Genomic DNA, 22,703 nt, shown 5'->3' on the forward strand with positions numbered 1-22,703 from the left:
TAGCCCGGTGGGCAAATTCCTACCCGGCCCCATAAAGAACAGCGACCACCATAGCCACAGCAAAGTCATTGACTATCAGCTGAAACTGAGGGTGGGTGGGCAGGGAAGAAAACCCGGCGAAGGAACAAACAGGTAGTGCCCCAGGTGCGGGCTGCTTAAATGGCCAATGGGTGGATCCGAGGGAAGCCTACCTGCTCTGTCGGCTCTGCCCCCTGGCTCAGCCCAAGTCCCCAGCCTGCATCCCCATTCACCAAAACCGGGTGCAGGCTAGGATCCAGTTCCTGATAGGCAGAGGGGGCTTAAGCCCCCACCGTCTACCAAGTAGGGCACCACTGTTTCAGTTCCCTCGTCGGGGCCCCTGTGAAGCCTCTGCCATCCTGTAACGCTGCCTCACGAGGGGTGAGCAGACTTGTGTGGTATCATTCACCTAATTCAGGCACCCCCAAACACGACCCTCCAGTTGTTTTGCGACTACAACTCCCATCATCCCTGACCATTGGTCCTGTTAGCTAAGGATGATGGGAGTTGTAGTCCCAAAACCTCTGGAGGGCCTCAAACATTCGGGATGCCTGACCTAATTACTAGAACAGAAAGAAGAAAGGCTGAAAGAATGGCTACTTCTTGAAAACACAGACATTTTGGATTTGGAAGGTTTTAATAACATTTTTGGGTGGCATGCATATTTGTGGTATGACAAGGTTAAAGCACATAAAAGTTTCAAAAATCATATTGTCAGAAAAGCACTATTAAATGTCTGGGTCAGATATAAAGACTTGCTGGAAAATAAAACTCCAAGGTGGCTGTCGCCAATGGAAGCTAAGGCAGTTAAAAAGTTAAATATGGAGTCCAAGTGGCCAAGATACTGGGAAATTTTGGAAAAGGAAGGGGACAAATTGAGATTGCAGAGTTTTGAGAAATTAAAAGGGAAGGTGAGAGACTGGTTTCACTACCATCAAATAAATGAAGCGTTTAAACTGGACAGTAAAATTGGCTTCCAGGTGGAAAAATCAAAATTGGAGATAGAACTGTTAGAACCCAGTACCAAGAATTTGTCCAAAATGTACAATTTGCTGCTGAAATGGAATACACAAGATGAAACGGTTAAATCGGTCATGATTAAATGGGCTCAGGACATTGGTCATAATATTTTGTTTGCTGATTGGGAAAAGTTGTGGACCACCGGGATAAAATTTACGGCATGTAATGCCTTAAGAGAAAATATTATGAAAATGATATATAGGTGGTACATAACCCCAGTCAAGCTTGCAAAGATTTACCATGTGCCTGACAACAAATGTTGGAAATGTAAAGAAACTGAAGGTACATTTTTTCATCTTTGGTGGACTTGCCCGAAGATTAAGGCATTCTGGGAAATGATCTATAATGAACTTAAAAAGGTATTTAAATATACTTTCCCCAAGAAACCAGAGGCCTTTCTCTTGGGTATTGTCAGCCAAGGGGTGTTAAAGACGGATATAACTTTCTTTATGTATGCTACAACAGCAGCTAGAATACTCATTGCGAAGTACTGGAAGACGCGAGAACTACCCACACTGGAAGAATGGCAGATGAAGGTGATAGACTATATGGGCCTGGCAGAAATGACGAGCAGAATCCGAAACCAGGGAAGAGAAGCAGCGCAAGAAGAATGGAAAAAATTTAAGGACTATTTAAAGAAATATTACAAAGTTAATGAAAGTTAGAATGATGTTGGACTGGAAAGTAAATGGTTACTATTAGCAATGGTTATGATAAGGAGAATAAGGAAGAATAGTCTAAATTTAAATTAAAATAAGGGAAGATTTGCTGAACAATCGATAAGAATTTGGAATACAGAAAGGGGAGGCATGAGGAAGTCGGGGAAGATAGGATATGAAATCAGGATATGAAATGATACATGTTTTTTGTTTTGTTTTTGTTTTTGTATGTTTATGTCTGTTGTATTGTGTCTATATGGAAAAATAAAAATATTATAAAAAAAAAAACAGAAAGAAGAAAGACTTCCTAAGCTGGAAAATGTTTAAGAATTTTAATTTCCATTTTTAAATTTGGTATAATGATTTTGAAGACTACTTTTTTGAGCAGATTATGTTTTGCATATGACAAATTTAAAAGTTAAAAAATAGAGTGATAGATGTATCTGGACTGGAGACAGATATGAATAACTACTGGATTTCACATATTCAGAAATGGAGGTTCTATTCCTTTGTCCCAGAAGCCTTGGTGAAAGCAGTTTGCTGGAATCTGCACAGTACCTAACTGTGGGATGTATCATCACTGATGCAGTCAAATGCAACATTTTCCTTTTGCCTAGAGTGGACACGCAGGGGAATGTGGCTCCAGTTCCTGTCATACCTGCTCTGGAGCCTCCTCCCCTTGTGTGTGACCAGGTAGATGGGCATGGACCTCCTCTTCTGGCTCTTCCTTACAGAGGACAGAAAGTCTGCAGCCCAGCTCAGACTTCTTTTCTCCACAAATGTAAATGTAAGCACAAGATAAAGCCTACCTTTAGATTACTGCTGTGAACTGAATGTAAGTCAACTTTACTCTTACTTTTAAAGAAGACTGTTGTGTTGTTGTTGTTATTATTATTATTATTATTATTATTATTATTATTATTATTATTTTAAAAGGGAAATAAAGGGGAAACTTACCAGGAACAAGCCAGACCAGACAAGCCAGACTACATTGCTTAATTTAAAGGATTCTAACAAATCATCAGCTTGCTTCCAGCAATCCGCAATGGAATGTGCTCTGCTGTTTGCTCAAGTAGCGTGAGTGAGGAGGGATAATATTTAATCAATATATCCTCTCCTACCTTCCTCAACATTCTCACACTAACCAGATGTGGAGATGGCAAGAATTCAGGCTATTAGACAAATTCGTAGAGAATAAGGCTACTAGTCAAAATGACTACCACTCTACCTCCACGGTCAGGGGCAGCATTTGAATCCCATTTGCTGGCAAACAAGAGCAGAAGACGGCTGTTGCCTTCCTGTGGTTGCTGGTGGGCTTCCCATGGGGGCTTCAGAGGCTTCTGTGGGAAACCACACACCAGACTAGAGAGGCAAGAGCTCTTATGTTTCATAGGCCCTGGGGCACCAAACGTCAAAGGGTGGGGTTTAAGTTCCGGGAAAACCAAGTTAAAGCATTTAAAACAAAGTTTTTGTGTAAGGGTGTGGAACCAAAAGTTCATACCTTCCTAGTGTGTAAAAGTTTAAGCAAACCTCGTCAGATAAATAGATAGCTCTCTTGAGACAGCAGCAGAAGACACCACCTGATATGGAATAAAAGTCTTCAACTTCATATTACTCTTTGTGCTGTCTTATGGTTTATCTTCTTGTAAAACGCTGCTAGAAAACAACACTCCAGTTGCTTGTACTCACAATACAATTTCACTAGTGTTCTTACTGCCCTGTAGAGAGAACAACTTGTTAGGTATTTTTGTTTCCCAGCAACTGCTTTTCTGAGGTATGCTGCCTCTCTTACAGGAGATAATGTATAGCCATGCCATGACTGGTAGGGGGGTATATATGGTAGAAGCTGATCTTTCAAGTAACCTGGTCCCAAGTCAGGTTAAAAGGATAATAACCATCACCTTAAATTGGCCGACCAAAGCAGTAGTGCAATATGATCCAACTGCCCAGTTCCATTAGTTATTCTGCAGAATCTGGGCTGTCCTTAAAGCCACCTGCCATATACCATGTCACAATAGTCTGAATAGGCAGTGACAGTGGCCAAGCTATCTCAACCTAGGTACGGTTGCTGCTGGCATTTCAGCTGAAGCTGATAGAAAGAAACCACAGAGGTCCCTTTAACCACTAATGACAAAGCTGGATCAGTAACTGACCCCAGGATGAGAACCTGATTCTTTAGATGGAATGCCAACCCTGTTCAGAACAGGTTGAACCCTATTCAGCTGGGTGTATGAATCACCCACCTACAGCACCGTCATTTTGCCTGGATTGAGTCTATTCACCTTCATCCAGCCCATTGCCATGCCCAAGCATTGATTCAGGACACCCACAGCCTCCCCTGCATCTGACAGAAAAGAGAGGGAAAGCTGAGTGTCACCCATATACTGGTGATATCTCCACCCACATCTCTAGATGACCTCTCCTGGGAGTTCCCTGTAGATCAGGGGTGGGGAACCTCAGGTCCACAGGCCAAATATGGCCCCGAAGCCTCTTTATCTGCCCTTGGGAATCTCTCCAGGACATATCCCTCCCAAGCAACACACTCCTCTCCTCAAACGACCCCCCTCACAGGCCATGTTTCATACTCTTCATGAGGGTTTCTATCTGGCTGGATTCTGATAATGACTCTGGCTTACCTGGATAAATGCTAAAATGGGCTACGTGTGGGTGTACCTACTATAGAAAGGTAAAAATTTGCATTCATTGCTCTGTCTACTTTGGCCTCTCATCCTGCCCAGCACTGGCATGTGGCTCCTGGAATCTTGCAGGAATGTGACCCTCGAGCTGCAAAGGTTTCCCAATAGCAATGTCAATATTAAGTAGCTCAAGAGAAAGAACATAAATCTGCAGGGCCCCAAAGCACAGTTGTAAAGGGGGTTGAGCAACAAAATGGATTTTATATGGGGACTGATTTTTAAACCCGGGGACTGTCCCCAGGAAATGGGAACGTCTGGTAACCTTATGTTAACATGCAATGGGAATGCAAAAGCTAGAGATGTTTTCTAGACATCTTCCAGCAATCTTGGTTAAAGAGTAACTTTACATTCTGAATGTCTTAGCAGATACAAACTGCAACTGTGGTAATCTAATTAACTTTGTTCTGTTTGGGCAGAATACAGAAAATATTAGTTTTCTTGAAGTGCCCGTCCCATCAGACACAAAGATGGCCATGAGAGGTAAACATGGGATTGAAATTCTGGACAAGTTGTTGGCTGATGGTGAGAAGCTAGCTCCAGAAGATAAGCTATTTACCTATAAAGGGATTTTGTATCCTCTTGCTGTTTGCAAGCTAGAAAATTTCCAAGCTCTTGAAACCTTTGATGCCAGAATGGAAGATGTGATCTTGGTAGGATATCCTAAAACAGGTGAGTAGCCATATTTTCTACCCTAACAAAGATGTCTTATGAAAGGCAGTATATGAAGAACATAACCATACATGGAACATATTCAGTATAAAAAACAATTTATAAAGGTGCAGTTACATATAGCCAAGATTTTACGATGAATCTATATAGCCCAACCACGATGAGGAAGGAGTCATGGGAGGAGTACTTATATGACTCTCCCTGTTTATATACTCAAAAAAATGGAGAACTGTCTGATTTGACTTCACCCCCAGATTACACATTCATGTTTGATCATTGATAATTCCATTATTGATCTAGTCAAAATAAAGTCAAGATTAAAAGTTCATTTATAATAGAATGTCCAAAATTCAGAATTGATGCATGGACATCACGACTCTGTTCTCCACATCTTTAGATCATTTACTTCTCCCCTCTCCCACACCCTGATGACAGCAATGTGCACATGTAGTTTGATAAAACACTTCAACAAAAGCAAAGTTGTTGTGCTTGTACCAGTGGCGTAGGGTGGGTTGTCAGCGCCCGGGGAAAGGCAAGTAATTTGTGCCCCCTAACCCGTGGATTTTAGCACTCGAGTCTCTTCCACTAGATTAGTTAGTGTGAGCACGCCCCCCCCAGATGTTGCGCCCGGTGTGGCCAGCCCCTCCTGCACCCCCACGCTACGCCACTGGCTTGTACATGCAACTACAGCACAATTTATTTTCTGTGGGGCTGTTACTGTGCCCACATGTCCATTCAAAAAGAGTCTTGACAGAATTGTATGTGCAATTACATCAAGTTTGCTTTTTTGAGATGCCCTCAATGTCAATTTATTCATATATCAACTTATCAGTATCAATTATCATGTAATGTGAAGGGAGCAGGATGACCAATGAACTGAAGCACATATCTGCAATATTCAGAAAGAAAAAAATGAGAACATTGCTGAATTCCTAATGCATTGGTTCCTTCATAAATAAAACCAATTACTTCAACATTCTGGCATCTCAACAAGTCCAATTAATCCAGAACTCCAAAAGTTCAGAAAGATCTCAAGCTTTGAGAGAAACCAAAACCGACCAATTCACCCATCCCTAAGTCATAGTGCTGTAGTCCCCATCTGTCAGTCAGTAGGGGCGACACACGGATATTACCTGTATAACCACAATCCCCTGAGGTTTTCTGCCCATGCAGTTCTCATTGGTGAGAAGTCACCAGTAAAGGATACCAGGGGACATTTGTGGGCAGTGTCCTTGAGCAGCAGGGATTTTCATGAGCAAAATATTTAAAAGCAGCATGAAGCCAGAGTGGTCATGTGTGCCAGTCTCAAGTACATACATAAGACATAAGTCATCTGCTTCAGGTACAAATTGGCTTGAAACCATGCTCAGCGGCTTGGAAATCAGAGCTGGGAAATATACAGAAGAGGAAAAGGAAAGAAGAAAGGCTATTGGAGAGGAATTATTAGTGCCTTCACGCCTTGAATTTGGAAATCTAGATGCATTCAAGGTTAGTTCATCAGCAATTAGCACATCACTGACTTTATTTCATCTCTGAAAAGCATTTTAAGCACAGTTGTTTTTTTTAAAAAACACCTATTATTATTATTATTATTATTATTATTATTATTATTATTATGCACCCATCATGCTAGGATTCCTCAGGTACTCTGGGCACCTTACAGGAAATATAAAAACATGTGGGTGACTGTGCACACAATAAAAGAGTTGTATTTATCACATGACGCATATTCAATTTTCTCCAGAGAAATGGTAGCTATGCCTGAAAGCTATAATTTGTGAAGGGCCCTTTGTATGTTGTCAACACATAGGAACTGAGCAGGCAAGGAATTAAATAAATAGAATAAAAATACTCCAATGAAAGATCTAGAATGAAATGTTTCTGTTACATGCAATTTACAAGGTAGTGAAGAAAGGAATGGATTGACCACAGTGCTTATTTCCTATCTTATTTAAGAGGATGACAAAATTACCTTCAAGAAGGATCATAGTAACTCATCTCCCTCCTCATTTGCTACCCAAATCTATTTTGAAAAGTAAAGCCAAGGTGAGTACATGCATCTTATATTCTTTCAGCTATGATTCCTTTACAGCAGCATTCACTTAAATGTTATTTCAGAGTATTATGAGCACATTCTTAAAGCGTGATTTATCTTTGTGTTTCAGATACTGGTGCTGATTCGGAATCCAAAGGATACAATGGTGTCTTATTTTCATTTTAACAATAACCTTTCCGTCCTTCCTAATTCAACATGGAATGCATATTTCACAGATTTTATGAATGGAAAAGGTATCCTTATTTTGAAACAAAAACATGCAAGTGTGGTTCAAAGGATGGGAAGAGGTCCTGCATCTGCCCCCCCCCCCAATTCTGATGTCCAGGTGGCAGCAGAAGCTGGGAGTGTTAACCTTTGGTTAATATGCCCACTGAATCCTTTCCTAGGGACTTTGGACCTAGACACTGTCATGAATGCTATGGCAACCTGTTGACTTGACTACTGTAATGTGCTTTAGCTGGGGTTGCCTTTGAAGATGGGCCAGTATCGTCCATCTGTCCAGAATCTAGCAGCACGACTTGTGATAGTGGACCTTCATGAGCTGTGCTGTTTCCCAATTTGTATCTAGGCTAATTTCAAAGTGCTGGCTTCAACATTTAAAAACCTACATGCAGGCACATGCATTCTTAAAACATCAGTATCCACATGCATGGGGAAGCAGATACAATGAGCGTTTCCACATGTGTGTATGCAGGCGAGTTTATGTGAGTACGCTAGCAGAGAGCCTGTTAAGTGTTAAAATGTTGATATCATGTAGCTTTCTTCTCCTTTTTATCCAGTGTGTTGGGGCTCCTACTTTGACCATGTCTCAGAATGGGACAAGTACATTGATGATGAAAATGTCATGGGCATATGTTACGAAGAACTTAAGGAGGTGAGGTTCACATTAGCCCCAGGGATATAAAAACTAGGTTTCTTTGTGAAATGCTGTCGAAGAGATAAATGCACAAGGACACTTTATACGAGAATGTCCTGTCTGTGATGAGTGCACACGGACTGTTAGGATCGTCCTATTCTCGTGTAGGACCCTGGTAGAGACACATGCCCAACTGGCATGTTCTCTCCCTCCTGGTCTGTTGTTCGGGAGCTTCCAAAGTTTCTTCAGCCCATACATCACAGCGACTGATACCAAGATGCATCAGCACACTTAGGGATCCACAGAGTATTCACAGTTTGTGTAACAGAACTCAGTAGCACAGCATTTTGGCTAATCTACGTTTGCTTACATATAATACACTCGGAGCATTCTGATTTAGCTCCTTCCGCTTTCTCATCAGATAGCAAAGAGAGAAAGAACAAAGGACAATAGTCCCATTTTCTGGAACACAGTAATACCAAAACATCCTGTCTCCGTCACTTCCCACTCTGTGGAATGAAAACATACACCGTCACGTGATGGACAACAATCCCATGACTACAAACACGGAGCAGGAATCCGAACACGGACATGCCATTTCATGCCTGACCGTTTCCTGATATGCTCATAACACAGTTGTTGTGTAGGCTTGTGGCCTACGCTGGTAGCTAAGCCAAAGAGATGGTTTCTTCTGGCCAGAGTTTTGAGTAATGTTATTTCAAAATATAACAAAAAGAAAGGGAAAAAACATTGCCAGCTGACATACAAAAATGGTAATCCATCAATCCTAATTTAAACATATAGCTTCATATGTCCATATGCCTAAATAGGTATTTAAAAGAGATTGACAAAAGGGTAGTGAATTCTTTGGACTACTGAGTAGTAGATGATGTTGAGACACATTACTTTTGCCCCACTATAGATGTAATGTTTTGACATATGCAATATGTTATCTCTTGGTTTTTTTGGGGGGGTGGGAGATCAACATTCAGGATTGCAAAAAAGAAGAAGAAGGGGGAAAAAGCTGAATTCTTTGGGTTGGTCTCCACCTTCAGTGTAGAGTTAGAACTTTTATATTTTTAAATTATTTTATGGGCATATAACAAAAAGAAAGGGGGGGGGGAAGCCAGCCAACATGTACAATAAAAATAAACCCATCAATCCTAATTCAAGCATATAGATTTATATGTCCATATGCCTAAATAGGTATTTAAATCAGATTGACAAAGTGTAGTAGTAGTAGTAGTAGTAGTAATAATAATAATTTATTTATACCCCGCCATCAGACCTGTAGTAGTAGATGGTACTAAGTTAATTTAACAGACACATTACTTTTGCATTACTAGATGCAATCAGTGCTTTTTTATTGAAAAAAGTGTCAGTACTCACCAGCAGGCAGGGGGAGGAGCCAGTGTGGGGGTGTGGCCTGATGCCAAGTCTGGGCGGTGAGGGCAGAGTAGCTGCTTGATTCTCCCTCATCCACCCACCCACCTACCAGGGCGCTGCTGCTTGGGTGAAGAAGCCTCCATTGCCTGACTTTGGGAAGGAGACAGCAGGCCTCCAGGATCCTGTCAGAGCATTGTGCCTCCTTGTCCTAAGCTGGACAAATGCTTCCAAGAGCCCTTGTGCCACCTCCCCCCCCAAAGGTGGCAGTACTACATACTGTTGCGTACAGCTAAAATGAAAGGACTGAATATACTGTTTTGACATGTTATCTCTTGTTTTCGGGGGGGGGGAAAGGATCCAAATTTAGGATTGCAAAAAATCGCTAAATTCTTCGGTTTTTCCGTGAACGAAGAAGAAATTAAAAGTGTTGTAGAAAATTGCAGTTTCAAAGCTATGAAGCAAAAATCCACTGAAACTCATGGAACATTTGGAGATGTTCTTTTCCGCAAAGGTAAATTTCAAGGGTGGGGTGGGGGTTGATAAGGTTATTCACCAATAGTTGCCTGCTAAGTGATCACAACTATGTATAGTTACTTATCAAGTTATTTTTTGCGTAACCTTCTTAAAGGTAGGGATGCCACAAAGGGTTTAATTTTCAGTCCAGATCTGTGATTTCAAGGCATCCAAGTTCTTCTTCTGGATTTTTATTTATCATTCAAGAACACAGGGTATGCGAATAGGAATCTGTATTTGATTCTATAAAATCAGCCCAGAGGTTGTTGAGGTTTGTGATGGAGAAAAAGCTCCCATCACCATGTCTCTGGTATCAACATGCAGCATCCTGGGGAACTTGCTGATGCCCCATTGGGACCCCATTCTAATGCCTGCTCTGGACTCTCCTGTTCACATATTTTTTCCCCAGTAGTAGACAGCACAACTGGGAGCCAGCACTTAGATTTCCCACAATGATTTGATTCTGCCCCCTGTTTCCAAGAGCTAAGAGGGCACCCATGTTATATGGGGGACTTGGCATGGGAGGGATCCATCAGAAGGAACTATACCAAGGTCCCCCTCACACCATCAGGCAGTCCTGTCTTTTGTGTCTCCTACTTTGGTGTCAGAAGTAGTTAAATTGGATAATACATTTTAAAAGAGAAACTGGTGGTGATTTTTCAAATATCACTTGGACACACATCCCACAAGAGATGGCTGGAGATTGTGGAATAGGATGCCCATGAATCCTTCTTTACAGAAGACAGTGATCTATTTTTAAGAGCTGTTCCTAGTCGTTCTCTAGCTAAAGGTGTCCACTGTTTGAGGGCTGTCCAGTCCAAGGTTTGTTTAAAGAGCACACAAGTCACTTGGTGTATTCCCCAATCTGGTGATATGTATTTTTATTTAAATGTATGCAAATCCACTTTTTTTTGACATTGCATAACTGTCTACCCTATTGTCAAGCGAGAACCAATGCACTGACCTCTTTTAAAGTTAATTTTGACTTAGTTGTAATTAACAGCTCCTGTGTGAGAGACTTATGCACGGTGAGTGCATGTTTCATAGTAAATCCTAACAGCAGCTGTGTGATGTTTGACTGAGGAGCAAACAATTATAGCTCCTTTCTGTCAAGGTCAGTTACCTCCTTTAGCTAACAAATTCCAAAGGAGTCAATAGGAGCAGCAGGCTCAGTGGAACAGAGGTGAAACCACAGCCTTCCAACAGTGGAGCCACTGCTGCTTTTCAGGGGAAGGGAAGGCTAAGCAAGTGGCAAGGGTGGGGCTGCACAGGAGCAACAGCAGAACACCTATTGCTGCCATCACACAGTATTGACTTCATTGCTGTCTTGGTTTTTCCTTTCCCTTTCCAGCAAGTGGCCATGGCACTGCAAATCCACCCCACTGAAGAGACCCCAGTTTAATAAAATACCTTCTGAATATATGTTAAGACTAGTCATTTATCTCAAATGTTTGCAGGATCTGTCGGTGACTGGAAAAGCCTTTTCTCTGAATCTCAGAGCCAAGAAGTGGACAGAAGATTTAAAGAGTGTTTAGCCAAAAGCAAACTCGGAGCAAAGATGAAGTATGAGGTTTACTGCAAGAGCTGATGACGCAACCTAGATTCGAAGGGCTGCCTGACTCCTCCATGCTCTCCTGAAATACAATTAGCTTTGTCTCTTTCTGTGTACCTGTACAGAACATTGAGGAAGCCATAATGTTTCCTTGCAATTCCAGCAGTTTTGATATTTAAGCAGGTTGACCTGATTAAATAATGGATGCTTGAGGAATTTGTTCTTTGTGGATCTTAATTCAAACTGACTTGATCTCTGCGCATGGACTATTGTATAAAAATTGGTTATCCTTCAGATTTCGCATTTAACTGAATTTTGCAAAGCAGCTCCCAGTTGAAACTGTGAGGTGAGCGTGTGGAATCCATGTTGCAGCTCCAGTGATGCAGCATGGCTCCTGACAGCCCTTCTTCTGTGTGTCATGTTCCTCCAGGGGTTCATCACTTGCAGTGGGCAATCTTCTTCCTCTCTAGGGGCACCCCACCTGTGTTACTAGTCCAGCATGGTCCACTCAACTCTATTCAAAAATTCTTGCTCTGTAGCTCAAAGTAGGGCTAGGTAGGCCTCAAGTTGCTATACCTTCTCTTCCAACAAGGCAACCAGTTTCCAGTTGCCACAAGTGTACTTTTGCATGTTCTCTGGGAGGAAGACAAACATGGTACAGGTGTTGCAGGTCACTGAAGCAGCTTCCTCATCTCCCATGTCTCTTGGGTCTATGCATACCATGAGACAGCACCAAGGGCCTTCCCTGCTCAACATCCTCACAAATTCCCCTGTTTATGAGTCCTGGTCACAGGCTCTGGTCATAAGCTCCCAGAAGCTGCAGTCAGCTCAGTTTAATTGGTGCTAACTCCTTCCCCACTCACTTCCTCATTCTCAGAGCCTGAGGTGCTAAACTTTGAAGGGTGGCATTTGGTCTCAGAACGCCAAGATAAGGCATTTAAAGCAAAGCTTTTACGTAAGGGTGTGGCCACAGTAGTTCATACTACTGTGTGCAATAGTTTAAGAAAACTTAGCCAGAGAAATAAATAGCTCTCTTAAGACAAAAGCAGAAGAAACTAGCTGATATGGGATGAAGGTTATCAACTGTGTATGGCTCATTGTTTATCTTCTTGTAAAATGCTGTTGGAAAATAACACTATTTTACAAACCATTGGAAGTGGTGGTCTAAAATCATTTATTTACACTGCTATAATTTCAATCAACGGACATATACATGGTATTATGGCTGCTGTACAACTTACTGACACTTTTCATTGTTTACCACACTTACTAATGAGTCTCTCTCGCCTGCTTCACACACACAGTGACTGTTTTCTGAAGACACTAAACCAATTTCTGTGAGAACCTGGTGCTAGGTAAGATGGCTTTTGAACTGATCCAGCAAAACTATTCTTGATGCTGATGACTTCTGAAAGAATCAGAAGCCCAAATGTCAAGGACAGCTGTGAACATGGAATGGGAAATGTAAGGCTAGAGGTACTTTACAGGCATCTTGGTTAAACAGTAACTTTACACTGTGAACTGCATCACCAGATATGAATCGTAATCTTGGTAATATATTAACTTTTTATGATCAGCATAAGTATTAATCTGTTCAGGCAGAATAGCTCAAATCTCAGTCTTCATCAAGTGTCCATCCCATCAGATACAAAGATGAACACGAACAGGAAACGTATTGAAATTCTGGACAAGTTGTTGGCTGATGGTGAGAAGCTAGCTCCAGAAGATAAGCTATTTACCTATAAAGGGATTTTGTATCCTCTTGCTGTTTGCAAGCTAGAAAATTTCCAAGCTCTTGAAACCTTTGAAGCCAGAACGGATGATGTGATCCTGGTAGGATATCCTAAAACAGGTGAGTAGCCATCTTTTCCACCCTAACAAAAATGTCTTATGAAAGGCAGTATATGAAGAACATAACCATACGTGGAACATATTCAGTATGAAAAACAAATTACATAGGTGCAGTTACATATAGCCAAGGAATATCAATAGCCCAACCATGATGAGTAAAGAGTCATAGGAGAAGTACTTATATGACTCTCCCTATCGATATACTAAAAAATGGAGAACTGTCTGATTTGGCTTCACCCCCAGACTACACATTCATGTCTGACCATTAATAATTTCATTACTGTCAGGAGGCAGAGGAACCAACCCCTGTGGCAGGTTGTTAGGAATGGATAAGACAAGGAAAAGTTCTTACCATCTGCCTTTTATTCAACATTTACAGAGAGAGGCTTGGAAACGCAGCCTCTTGGAATAATGGCGTTGCCCCGAGTAAATCTCTCATCTCTTTCTCTCCCACTTCCTCATTCATCATCTATTCTACGGGTGGTGCTAAGGGCTCTTTGCTTCTGAGCCCTCCACTCTCCTACTTTCAAGGCTCACCAGGTTCTGGGAGGGGGGGTCTGGAATGCTTTCTAAAGACACGTGTGGAATAGATTCCCATCCTTATAGTTACATTTCCAGTACTTACTACTGATTTTTTTTTGTTCATATTCACCAATTTTGATGGAGTGAGGTACCACCTATACATCATTTTTAAAAAGTTTTCTTTCTTTAAATAGCAGGCTGTAACTTTGATATCATATTTCCAAAGATTTTCTCATTTCTCCAATTCTATTGTATATCTGAAGTCTTGGGCCCATTTTACCATTATATCCTTACATCCTTAACAATTTCGTCTTTTAAATGCCAATTTAATCATAACTTATACATTTTGGACAAATTCTTTATTTGAGGACAGTGTCCTTGAGCAGCAGGGATTTCCATGAGCAAGTTATTAAAAAGAAGCATGAAGCACATGCCCCAGACATTTTGCATCTCATCCAGGTACAAACTGGCTTGACACCATGCTACATGACTTGGAATTCAGGGCTGGCAAATATACAGAAGAGGAATATAAAAGAAGAATGGCAATTGAAGAGGAATTGGCAGTACCTCCACGTCTTGAGTTTGAGGATCTAGACGCCATCAAGGTTAGTTCATCAGCAATCAGCACCATCACTGACATTAATTAGTCTCTGAAAAGCAGACAGACAGTGCTCATTGTCTAGGAGAACCACTCTTTTAAAAAATAAGTTTAGGAAGCATCAGATCCCCTTGAATGGCATGCAGATCTCTGTCACCCAAGGAGCAGACATTTGGATTCCTGTGCTAGAGGGAAATAACAATGGCCTTCCTCCATATATGATGAGCTCATGTCAACCAGCAGCACACACTCTTTCCAATCAATTGGGTGTTCAACTTATCTGTTCAACTTACTGCAGAGCCACACCACACATTTAACTTCCCTCAAAGAATCCTGAAAACTATAGTTTGTTACAGTTGGGAACTGTTTGTTTGCTGGGAATTGTAGCTCTGTGAGCTCTGTTACAAATGCGCGTTGAACATACTTTAAATGTACAGTGGGGATCTGCCTTAATGCTTTCCCTAGCACATTTTGGTGTTTGGGGAAAACCTTCTATGGAGATTTTGCTTATATTTGTGGGGGGGGGGGGAATTGCATCACTTTGGGATGAGGGGAGTAATATTTTGATGAGGTGGCCAGTTTCTGTCTTTTCCCCTATTTTTAACTACAGTCATACCTCAGGATAAATACGCTTCAGGTTGAGCGTTTTCAGGTTGCACTATGCAGTGACCCGGAAGTAATGGAGCGTGTTACTTCCAGTCAAAATGCTGTCACGCGCATGTGCGGAAGCGGCGAAATGTGACCCGCACACGCACAGACGCGCTGTCGCATCTTGCGTTCTGTTTGGGATGCGAACGGGGCTCCGGAACGGAGCCCGTTCGCATCCTGAGGTACCACTGTATAAGAAGCTGCGGCTTGGTAGCAGTTGGCCAGGTGATTATGTAGCGTCAGCCTGAGGGGCATAGATGGCCAAGCCAAAGTATTCATGGCCTGATGGACACAGTGTCTCTGAAGCAAGTTTATTTATGTATTTATTTTCTGAACTTGTTTCATGTCATTTCATGGTGCAGTCGCATGTATTCCCATCTCTGACTATTATTCTTTTTAGCCTAAGAGTAGATTGAAGACATGGGGCATAATAATAACATGTACCAGGGAGGTACAACCTCACCTGAAGTCATGGAAGAGGGTTTGCAATTTTTGTTTGGTTTAGATTGGAGATGCACTTTCCCTTGCAGATGTTGATTTCACTGTGTCATCTGTACTAACAGCAGCACAAATAAACTGTTATGTAAGCTGAGAAATCTGCCAGTGCCAGAAATCTAGCTCATCATCATGTTTCTTTTTCCTTTTTCCTGGTCAGTTGGCAGTTTATCCATCATTCTTTAACACCAGGTTTTTAAAAAAATTAACTGTAAAATAGTGATAACTGTGCACACAATCAAAGAGTTTTATTTACATGACACATATTCAAAAAATGTTTCCCAGAACAGTGGTAGCTGTGTTTGAAAATCAGAATTGGGAAGAGCGCTTTGTGTGTTATGTAGACATATAGGAACCAAGCAGGCTAGGGATTAAATAAATAAAATAAAAATAGATCTAGTGAAAAATCTCAAAGGAAGTGTTTCCATTGCAATTCATACTACAATGTAACAAAGAAATGAACTGATTAAATTCAAAATTGACCATAGTGTTTATTTCCTATCTTATTTAAGAGGATGACGAAATTTCCTTCCAGAAGGATCATAGTAACTCATCTCCCTCCTCATTTACTACCCAAATCTATTTTCAAAAGTAAAGCCAAGGTGAGTACATGCATCTTATAGTCTTTCAGCTAAGACTGCGTTACTACAGCATTCACTTAAATGTTATTTCAGAGCATTAAGAGCACAATCTTAAAGCGTGATTTATATCTTTGTGTTTCAGATACTGGTGCTGACTCGGAATCCCAAAGATACAGTGGTGTCTTATTTTCATTTCAACAATAATTTTCCTGGCTTTCCTAATGCAACATGGGATGCATATTTCACAGATTTTATGAATGGACAAGGTATCCTTTTTATTTTACAGCAAATGTCAAAAATAATATATGGGAAGAGGTTCTGGATCCAGCACCCCACTTCGATATCAAGGTGGCAGCAGAAGCTGAGAGTGTGTACTGTCCGCTCTGGTTAATATGCCAGCTTCATCCTTTCCGAGAGACTTAGGACCTAGACTCAGTCAAGAATGCTATGGAAAGAAGGGTGCCAACTTGAATAAAATATCAGGAGGGGCAGGTAAGCCCTGCCCCGCATAATCAATCTCAGGAAGTAGCACACAGACACAATTTGAATGGAAATGTCCATCAACTTTGGGTGGGAGCTGGCCACCTCAAATATTTTATGGGGGGAGGGCGAAGGGAGACCTCGGCCCCTAGGAGTTGGCTCCAATGTATGATAACTGCTTGACTACTCTAGTGTGCTTTTACCTGGTTCTGCCTTTGAAGATGGACCGGCAACATCAGTCACTCCAGAATCTAGCGGCATAACTTCTGTTGGATGCTAACTGTGATGGGATGGTGAGCTGCTTGTGCGTAAAATCCTGATCCCTCAGAGTTTGGCTAAGTTCCCAAACCTCTGTCTGTGATGGAGCTCCTTAAGCATGGCTCCATCAATCGCTCGTTGAATCGGACAGTGGGCGTTTACGGAACTTCTTCCAGCATAAAAGCTCCTTAACGGAAACGCGTCTTCTGGACTCTCGGCGTGACAGTTTCCGCCGAGGAGTGGGTGTCCCTACGGGAGGTCCTGAAACCTCCCCACTGTTCTCGCTTGAAGTGTCTCTGAGCCCTCCCTCCGACTCACTTTCCCTTGGAACTCCACTTCTCCCCCTGCTGGTCCCCTCCTCCGCTGAGTGGTCTCTCTCACCCTCCATGAGCCCTTTCACCTCCTTCGTCTCAGATGACAGTTCCCTGACACTAACCTTTGGCCACATATAACCTGATAATAATAATAATAATAATAATAATAATAATAATAATAATAATAATTTATTTATACACTGCCAATCTGGCTGGATTTCCCCAGCCACTCTGGGCATTTTCCAGCAAAATATTAAATACAATAATTCATCAAATATAAAAAGCATCTCTAAACAGGGCTGCCTTCAGATGTCTTCTAAAAGACAGATAGTTGTTTATTTCTTTGACATCTGATGGGTGGGCATTCCACAGGGTGGGCGCCACAACCGAGAAAGCCCTCTGCCTGGTTCCCTGTAACTTCGCTTCTCGAAGGCCCTCGGCGCTGGACCTCAGTATCCAGACCCTAGACCTACATGAGCTGCACTGTTTGCCAGTACGTATCTAAGCTAATTTCAATGTGCTGGTTTCAACCTTTAAAATCCTATATTGTCAGGGCGGGAATCGAGAGCAGGTCAGCAATAACTCACAATGTGTCGGTGAAGTTAACTCTTTATTCAAAGAGACAAAACAGCTCAGGTCTAGTGAGCACAGCAATTCCTCCCATTAGATCTTGCCCCAATGAGGCAGTTGCAAGGACTAAAGGTCCCCCCGCCTCCTGCATCTGCCTAAGACTACTCCTCCCCCAATTCCTTTCCAAGCAATCTGAGGCTCCATCACCTTGCCTGCCTCTACTCTGCCCTCTTTATACCCCTACGGGTTCTGGGAGACCAGGGGGGTACCTAGTTGCAGCAGGAGGGGAAGACCCCCTGGATTCTTCAGCAGCCTGCCTGATCTTTGCCTCTTGACGCCTCTCCTCTCCAGTCTCCACTTCTGTCTCTGATTCTGGACTGCTCTCTGCCCCAGCCTCCTGCTGCTCACTAAACCCTTTCCCCTCTTCAGCTTCTGACACCCCCTCTTCCCAGCCTGCTCCCTCTTCTCCCTCTGACAACTCATCATTGTCCCACCACCAATTCCCTGGGCTCTGAGCTGTCATCACTTGGAGGTTCCCTTTGGGATTCCCCAGCTGGTGTCTCTCACCACTCCTGTGCATCCAGCCAGACCATGACAGCCATCATGTACATGCCTTCTTAAAACATCCATGTCCCCATGAATGGGAATGCCAGTCCAATGAGAGTTCCCACATGTTTGTATGCAGGTGAGTTTATGTGTGTATGCTAGTGGTGAGCTTAAAGTTCTTAGATAGTTTTTGCGTTAAGGCTCTAAGGTGTATGTGTGAATTCTAGGGGGCTCTGGGCATGGAAGAAACCAGGGATGATGCCACAAAAATGGTGAAGATGTTTTGGCGAGCTTACTCTGGTAGGGTACTGGTGGGTCACACATTCTTTCCACTCAGAATGACATAAAATGCTGTGTCTGGGTTATTTGGGGAAAAAGTTGGAAAATAAAGCTACTAGCTTCTGCGCATCAAAAGGAAACCACTAGGAACCTCTTAAACTCCCCCACAAAAAGGAAAAACTGATGAAATGCTCCTCTAATTTGTATAGTTTCTACTTCAATGTGTTTGTTGTGGAAAACAGTGCTGCTTCCCCCAGCAATTCTAATTTGTATAGCTGGATTTGCTTATAATGATAAGCTTTAAAATGTTGATATCATGCAGCTCTCTTCTCCTTTTTATCCAGTATGTTGGGGCTCCTACTTTGACCATGTCTCAGAATGGGACAAGTACATTGATGATGAAAATGTCATGGGCATATGTTACGAAGAACTAAAGGAGGTGAGGATAACATTAGCCCCCCCCCCCCAGGGATATCAAAACTAGGTTTCTTTGTGAACTGCTGTCGAAGAGATAAATGCACAAGGACACTTTATGATGAGTGCACACAGACTGTTAGGATCGTCCTATTCTCATGTAGGACCCTGGCAGAGACATATGCCCGACTGGCAAGTTCTCTCCCTCCTGGTCTGTCATTTGGGAGCTTCCAAAGCTTTCTTCAGCCCAAACATCACAGCAACTGTTACCAAGAAGCATCAGCACACTTAGGGATCCACAGAGTATTCACAGTTTGCGTAACAGAACTCAGTAGCACAGCATTTTGGCTAATCTACGTTTATTTACATATAATACACTCGGAGCATTCTGATTTAGCTCCTTCCTCTTCCTCATCAGATAGCAAAGAGAGAAAGAACAAGGACAATAGTCCCATTTTCTGGAACACAGTAATACCAAAACATCCTGTCTCCGTCGCTTCCCACTCTATGGAATGAAAACATACACCGTCACGTGATGGACAACAATCCCATGACTACAAACACAGAGCAGGAATCCGAACACAGACATGCCATTTCTTGCCTGACTGTTTTCTGAAATGCTCATAACACAGTTGTTGTGTAGGCTGGTGGCCTACGCTGGTTTCTTCTGGCCAGAGTTTTGAAAGCAAAAGCATGTATTAGGCTAGAATACCTCTCAACGGATACCTAGGTCACTCTACACCTGCCACTATTACAAGGCCAGGAGGAAGCAGGGCTGATATCAGAGCTGAAGAACCCACTTGAGTGAGTTTCTTTTTATATGACATTGGTCTCCACCTTCAGTGTAGAGTTAAAACATCATTTTTATTTTCATATTTTTAAGTAATGTTATTTTAAAATATAACAAAAAGAAAGGGAAAAAAACATTACCAGCTGACATACAAAAAAAATAATCCATCATTCCTAATTTAAACATATAGCTTCATATGTCCATATGCCTAAATAGGTATTTAATTGAGATTGACAAAAAGGTAGTGAAATCTTTGGACTACTGAGTAGTAGATGATGTTGGGTTAACTTAACAAACACATTACTTTTGCTCCACTATAGATGTAATGTTTTTGACATATGCAATATGCTCTCTCTTGTTTATGAAAAAACAAAAGGATCTACATTCAGGATTGCAAAAAATAGCTAAATTCTTTGGGTTTTCCCTGACTGAAGAAGAAATTAAAAGTGTTGCAGAAAAAGGCAGCTTCAAAGCTATGAAGCAGAAATCCGCTGAAACTCATGGAGCATTTGGAGATGTTCTTTTCCGCAAAGGTAAATTTCTAGAGTATGGTGGGAGTTAATAAGATTCTTCACCAATAGTTGCCTGCTAAGTGATCACAACTATCTACAGTTACTTATCAAGTTATTTTTTGTGCATGCTTTTGTAAAGTAGTGATGCCACAAAGGGTTGCAAGGTTTAATTTTCAGTCCAGACCTGTGATTTCAAGGCAAGGAAAAGGAATCCATGTTTGATTGAATAAAATCAGCTCAGAAATTGTTGAGGATTATGCTGGAGAAAAAGCTAACATCATCATGTCTCTGGTATGAACATGCAGCAAACTTGGGAACTTCCTCATGCCCCATTGGGACCCCCTTCTAATGCCTGCTCTGGACTCTCCTGTCCACATATTTCCCCTCCCCAGTAGTGGACAGCACTGAGCAACTGGGAGCCACCACTTAGATTTCCCACAAAGATTTGATTCTGCACCCTGTTTCCAAGAGCTAAGAGGGCACCCATGTTATATGGGGGACTTGGCATGGGAGGGATCCATCAGAAGGAACTATACCAAGGCCCCCCTCACACCATCAGGCAGTCCTGTCTTTTGTGTCTCCTACTTTGGTGTCAGAAGTAGTTAAATTGGATAATACATTTTAAAAGAGAAACTGGTGGTGATTTTTCAAATATCACTTGGACATACATCCCATAAGAGATGGTTGGAGATTGTGGAATAGGATGCCCATGAGTCCTTCTTTACAGAAGACAGTGATCTATTTTTAAGAGCTGTTCCTAGTCGTTCTCTAGCTAAAGGTGTCCTCTGTTTGAGGGCTGTCCAGTCCAAGGTTGGCAAGTCACTTGGGGTATTCCTCAATCTGGTGAGATGTATTTCTATTCAAATGTATGCAAATCCACTTTTTTTGACATTGCATAATTGTCTACCCTATTGTGAAGCGAGAACCAATCCACTATCCTCTTTTAAAGTTAAATTTGATTTAGCTGCAATGAAAAGTTCCTTTGTAAAAGACTGCCATCACACTGCCATAATTTTGCTGCCCCTCTTTGCCATCTGCTCCCTTTTCAAGCAAGTCGCAGTGACACTGCGTCTGCGAAGCCATTGCTGCAAATCCACCCCACTGAAGAGACTCCAGCTTAATAAAATACCTTCTGAATATATGTTACAACTATTCATTTATCTTAAACATTTGCAGGATCTGTCGGTGACTGGAAAAGCCTGTTCTCAGAATCTCAGAACCAAGAAATGGACAGAAAGTTTGAAGAGTGTTTAGCCAAAAGCAAACTAGGAGCAAAGATGAAGTATGAGGTTTACTGCAAGATCTGAGGAGGCAACCTATATTTGAAGGGCTGCCTGCCTCCTGCATTGTCTCTTGGAATACAATTAGCTTTGTCACTTTCAATAATAATAATAATAATAATAATAATAATAATAATAATAATAATAATATATTTATACCCCCACCCTGCCTGGCTGGGTTTCCCCAGCCACTCTGTGTATCAATACATTGATGGAGCCATAATGTTTCCTGTGTCTTGCAATTTCAGCAGTTTTGATATTTAAGTAGGATGGCCTGTTTAAATTATGGATGCTTGAGGAATTTTTTCTTTGTGGATCTTAATTCAAACTGACTTGATCTCTGTTCATGGACTATTATATGAATCAGAACATAGTTATCCTTCAGATTTTGCTTTTCTCTGAGCATTGCAAAGCAGCTTCCAGTTGAAACTATGTATTATAATGTGTCAGGGACTGGGCAGAGGAGGAATGGTGGAGACCGCCTCCCCAGCCTGACCCTTCCAGAGAAGAGGAAGACAGTTCAGAATTACAGCAGGGGTTTGAGGGAGGTCACAGCTCAGAGGCAGATGAGGGGAAAAGCTGGGAAATAATGGGAGAGGAGGAGGAGGAGGAGGAGGAGGAGGAGGAGGAGGAGGAGGAGGAAGAAGAAGAAGAAGAAGAAGGGGAGCAACAGCTGACGGACTCAGTTTCTTTAGAAAGCATTCTGGATTCCCCCTCCCAGAATCCGGTGAGACTTGAAAGTAGGAGAGCAAAGAGCTCAAAAGCAGAGGGCACTTTTCAGCACCTGAAGGAGAGACTATGAGATTGACAAATGAGGAAGTGGGAGAGACGGAGGGGGTGGAGATTCACACGGGACGATGCCATTATTCCAAAAGGCTACATTCCCAAGCCTCTCTTTGTGAATATTGAATAAAAGCAGATGTAAAGGACTTTTCCTTGTCTTGTCCGTTCCTGGCAACCTGCCGTGGGGGTTGGTTTCTCTGCTGCCTGACAGAATGCATATTTTAAGAAGTGCACTTAGAATGCACATGTTAAGAAGAAAGAAATACAATGTATATTTTAAGAGGTCTTCCCCGCTCACCCTCCCTTTAGGCAAGCTGTTTGGGAAGTTTATTTGGGGCGCAGGCATAAAGTCGCATA

The 22,703-nt window shown here is 42.0% G+C and overlaps 2 protein-coding genes across 4 annotated transcripts; both read left to right on the top strand.

Moving 5' to 3' along the window:
• Positions 1–114: 114 nt before the first annotated feature.
• On the top strand, positions 115–12,575 carry LOC310759163 (sulfotransferase 6B1-like). Of its 3 annotated transcripts, XM_083606100.1 has the most exons (9): positions 115–601; positions 2,000–2,532; positions 4,810–5,062; positions 6,405–6,550; positions 7,019–7,108; positions 7,228–7,351; positions 7,898–7,992; positions 9,715–9,871; positions 11,331–12,575. In XM_083606100.1, the coding sequence occupies exons 3-9, from the start codon at positions 4,861–4,863 to the stop codon at positions 11,459–11,461; spliced, it is 945 nt and encodes a 314-aa protein (XP_083462226.1). In that variant the 5' UTR covers positions 115–601; positions 2,000–2,532; positions 4,810–4,860; the 3' UTR covers positions 11,462–12,575. The 3 variants fall into 3 exon arrangements, with proteins under 3 accessions (XP_083462226.1, XP_083462225.1, XP_083462227.1); XM_083606099.1 differs by lacking the exons at positions 115–601; positions 2,000–2,532 and having other exon boundaries at positions 3,391–5,062; XM_083606101.1 differs by lacking the exons at positions 115–601; positions 2,000–2,532; positions 7,019–7,108 and having other exon boundaries at positions 3,399–5,062.
• Positions 12,576–12,724: 149 nt separating this feature from the next.
• LOC310759159 (sulfotransferase 6B1-like) lies at positions 12,725–22,492 on the top strand. Its single transcript, XM_083606091.1, has 7 exons — positions 12,725–13,277; positions 14,258–14,403; positions 16,052–16,141; positions 16,263–16,386; positions 18,912–19,006; positions 20,148–20,304; positions 21,460–22,492. The coding sequence occupies exons 1-7, from the start codon at positions 12,995–12,997 to the stop codon at positions 21,588–21,590; spliced, it is 1,026 nt and encodes a 341-aa protein (XP_083462217.1). The 5' UTR covers positions 12,725–12,994; the 3' UTR covers positions 21,591–22,492.
• Positions 22,493–22,703: the final 211 nt, after the last annotated feature.

Source organism: Podarcis filfolensis (assembly GCF_964270895.1).
Source record: "Podarcis filfolensis genome assembly, chromosome: 3".
In the NCBI taxonomy this organism is placed as follows: domain Eukaryota; kingdom Metazoa; phylum Chordata; class Lepidosauria; order Squamata; family Lacertidae; genus Podarcis; species Podarcis filfolensis.

Excerpts from the sequence above, each read along its gene's own strand:
- LOC310759163 (XM_083606100.1), top strand. The coding sequence starts at position 4,861 with ATGGCCATGAGAGGTAAACATGGGATTGAAATTCTGGACAAGTTGTTG. Across the intron at positions 5,063-6,404 it reads GGTAGGATATCCTAAAACAG|GTACAAATTGGCTTGAAACC; the intron begins GTGAGTAGCCAT and ends CATCTGCTTCAG. Across the intron at positions 7,352-7,897 it reads AGATTTTATGAATGGAAAAG|TGTGTTGGGGCTCCTACTTT; the intron begins GTATCCTTATTT and ends CTTTTTATCCAG.
- LOC310759159 (XM_083606091.1), top strand. The coding sequence starts at position 12,995 with ATGATCAGCATAAGTATTAATCTGTTCAGGCAGAATAGCTCAAATCTC. Across the intron at positions 14,404-16,051 it reads AGGATCTAGACGCCATCAAG|AGGATGACGAAATTTCCTTC; the intron begins GTTAGTTCATCA and ends ATCTTATTTAAG. Across the intron at positions 16,387-18,911 it reads AGATTTTATGAATGGACAAG|TATGTTGGGGCTCCTACTTT; the intron begins GTATCCTTTTTA and ends CTTTTTATCCAG.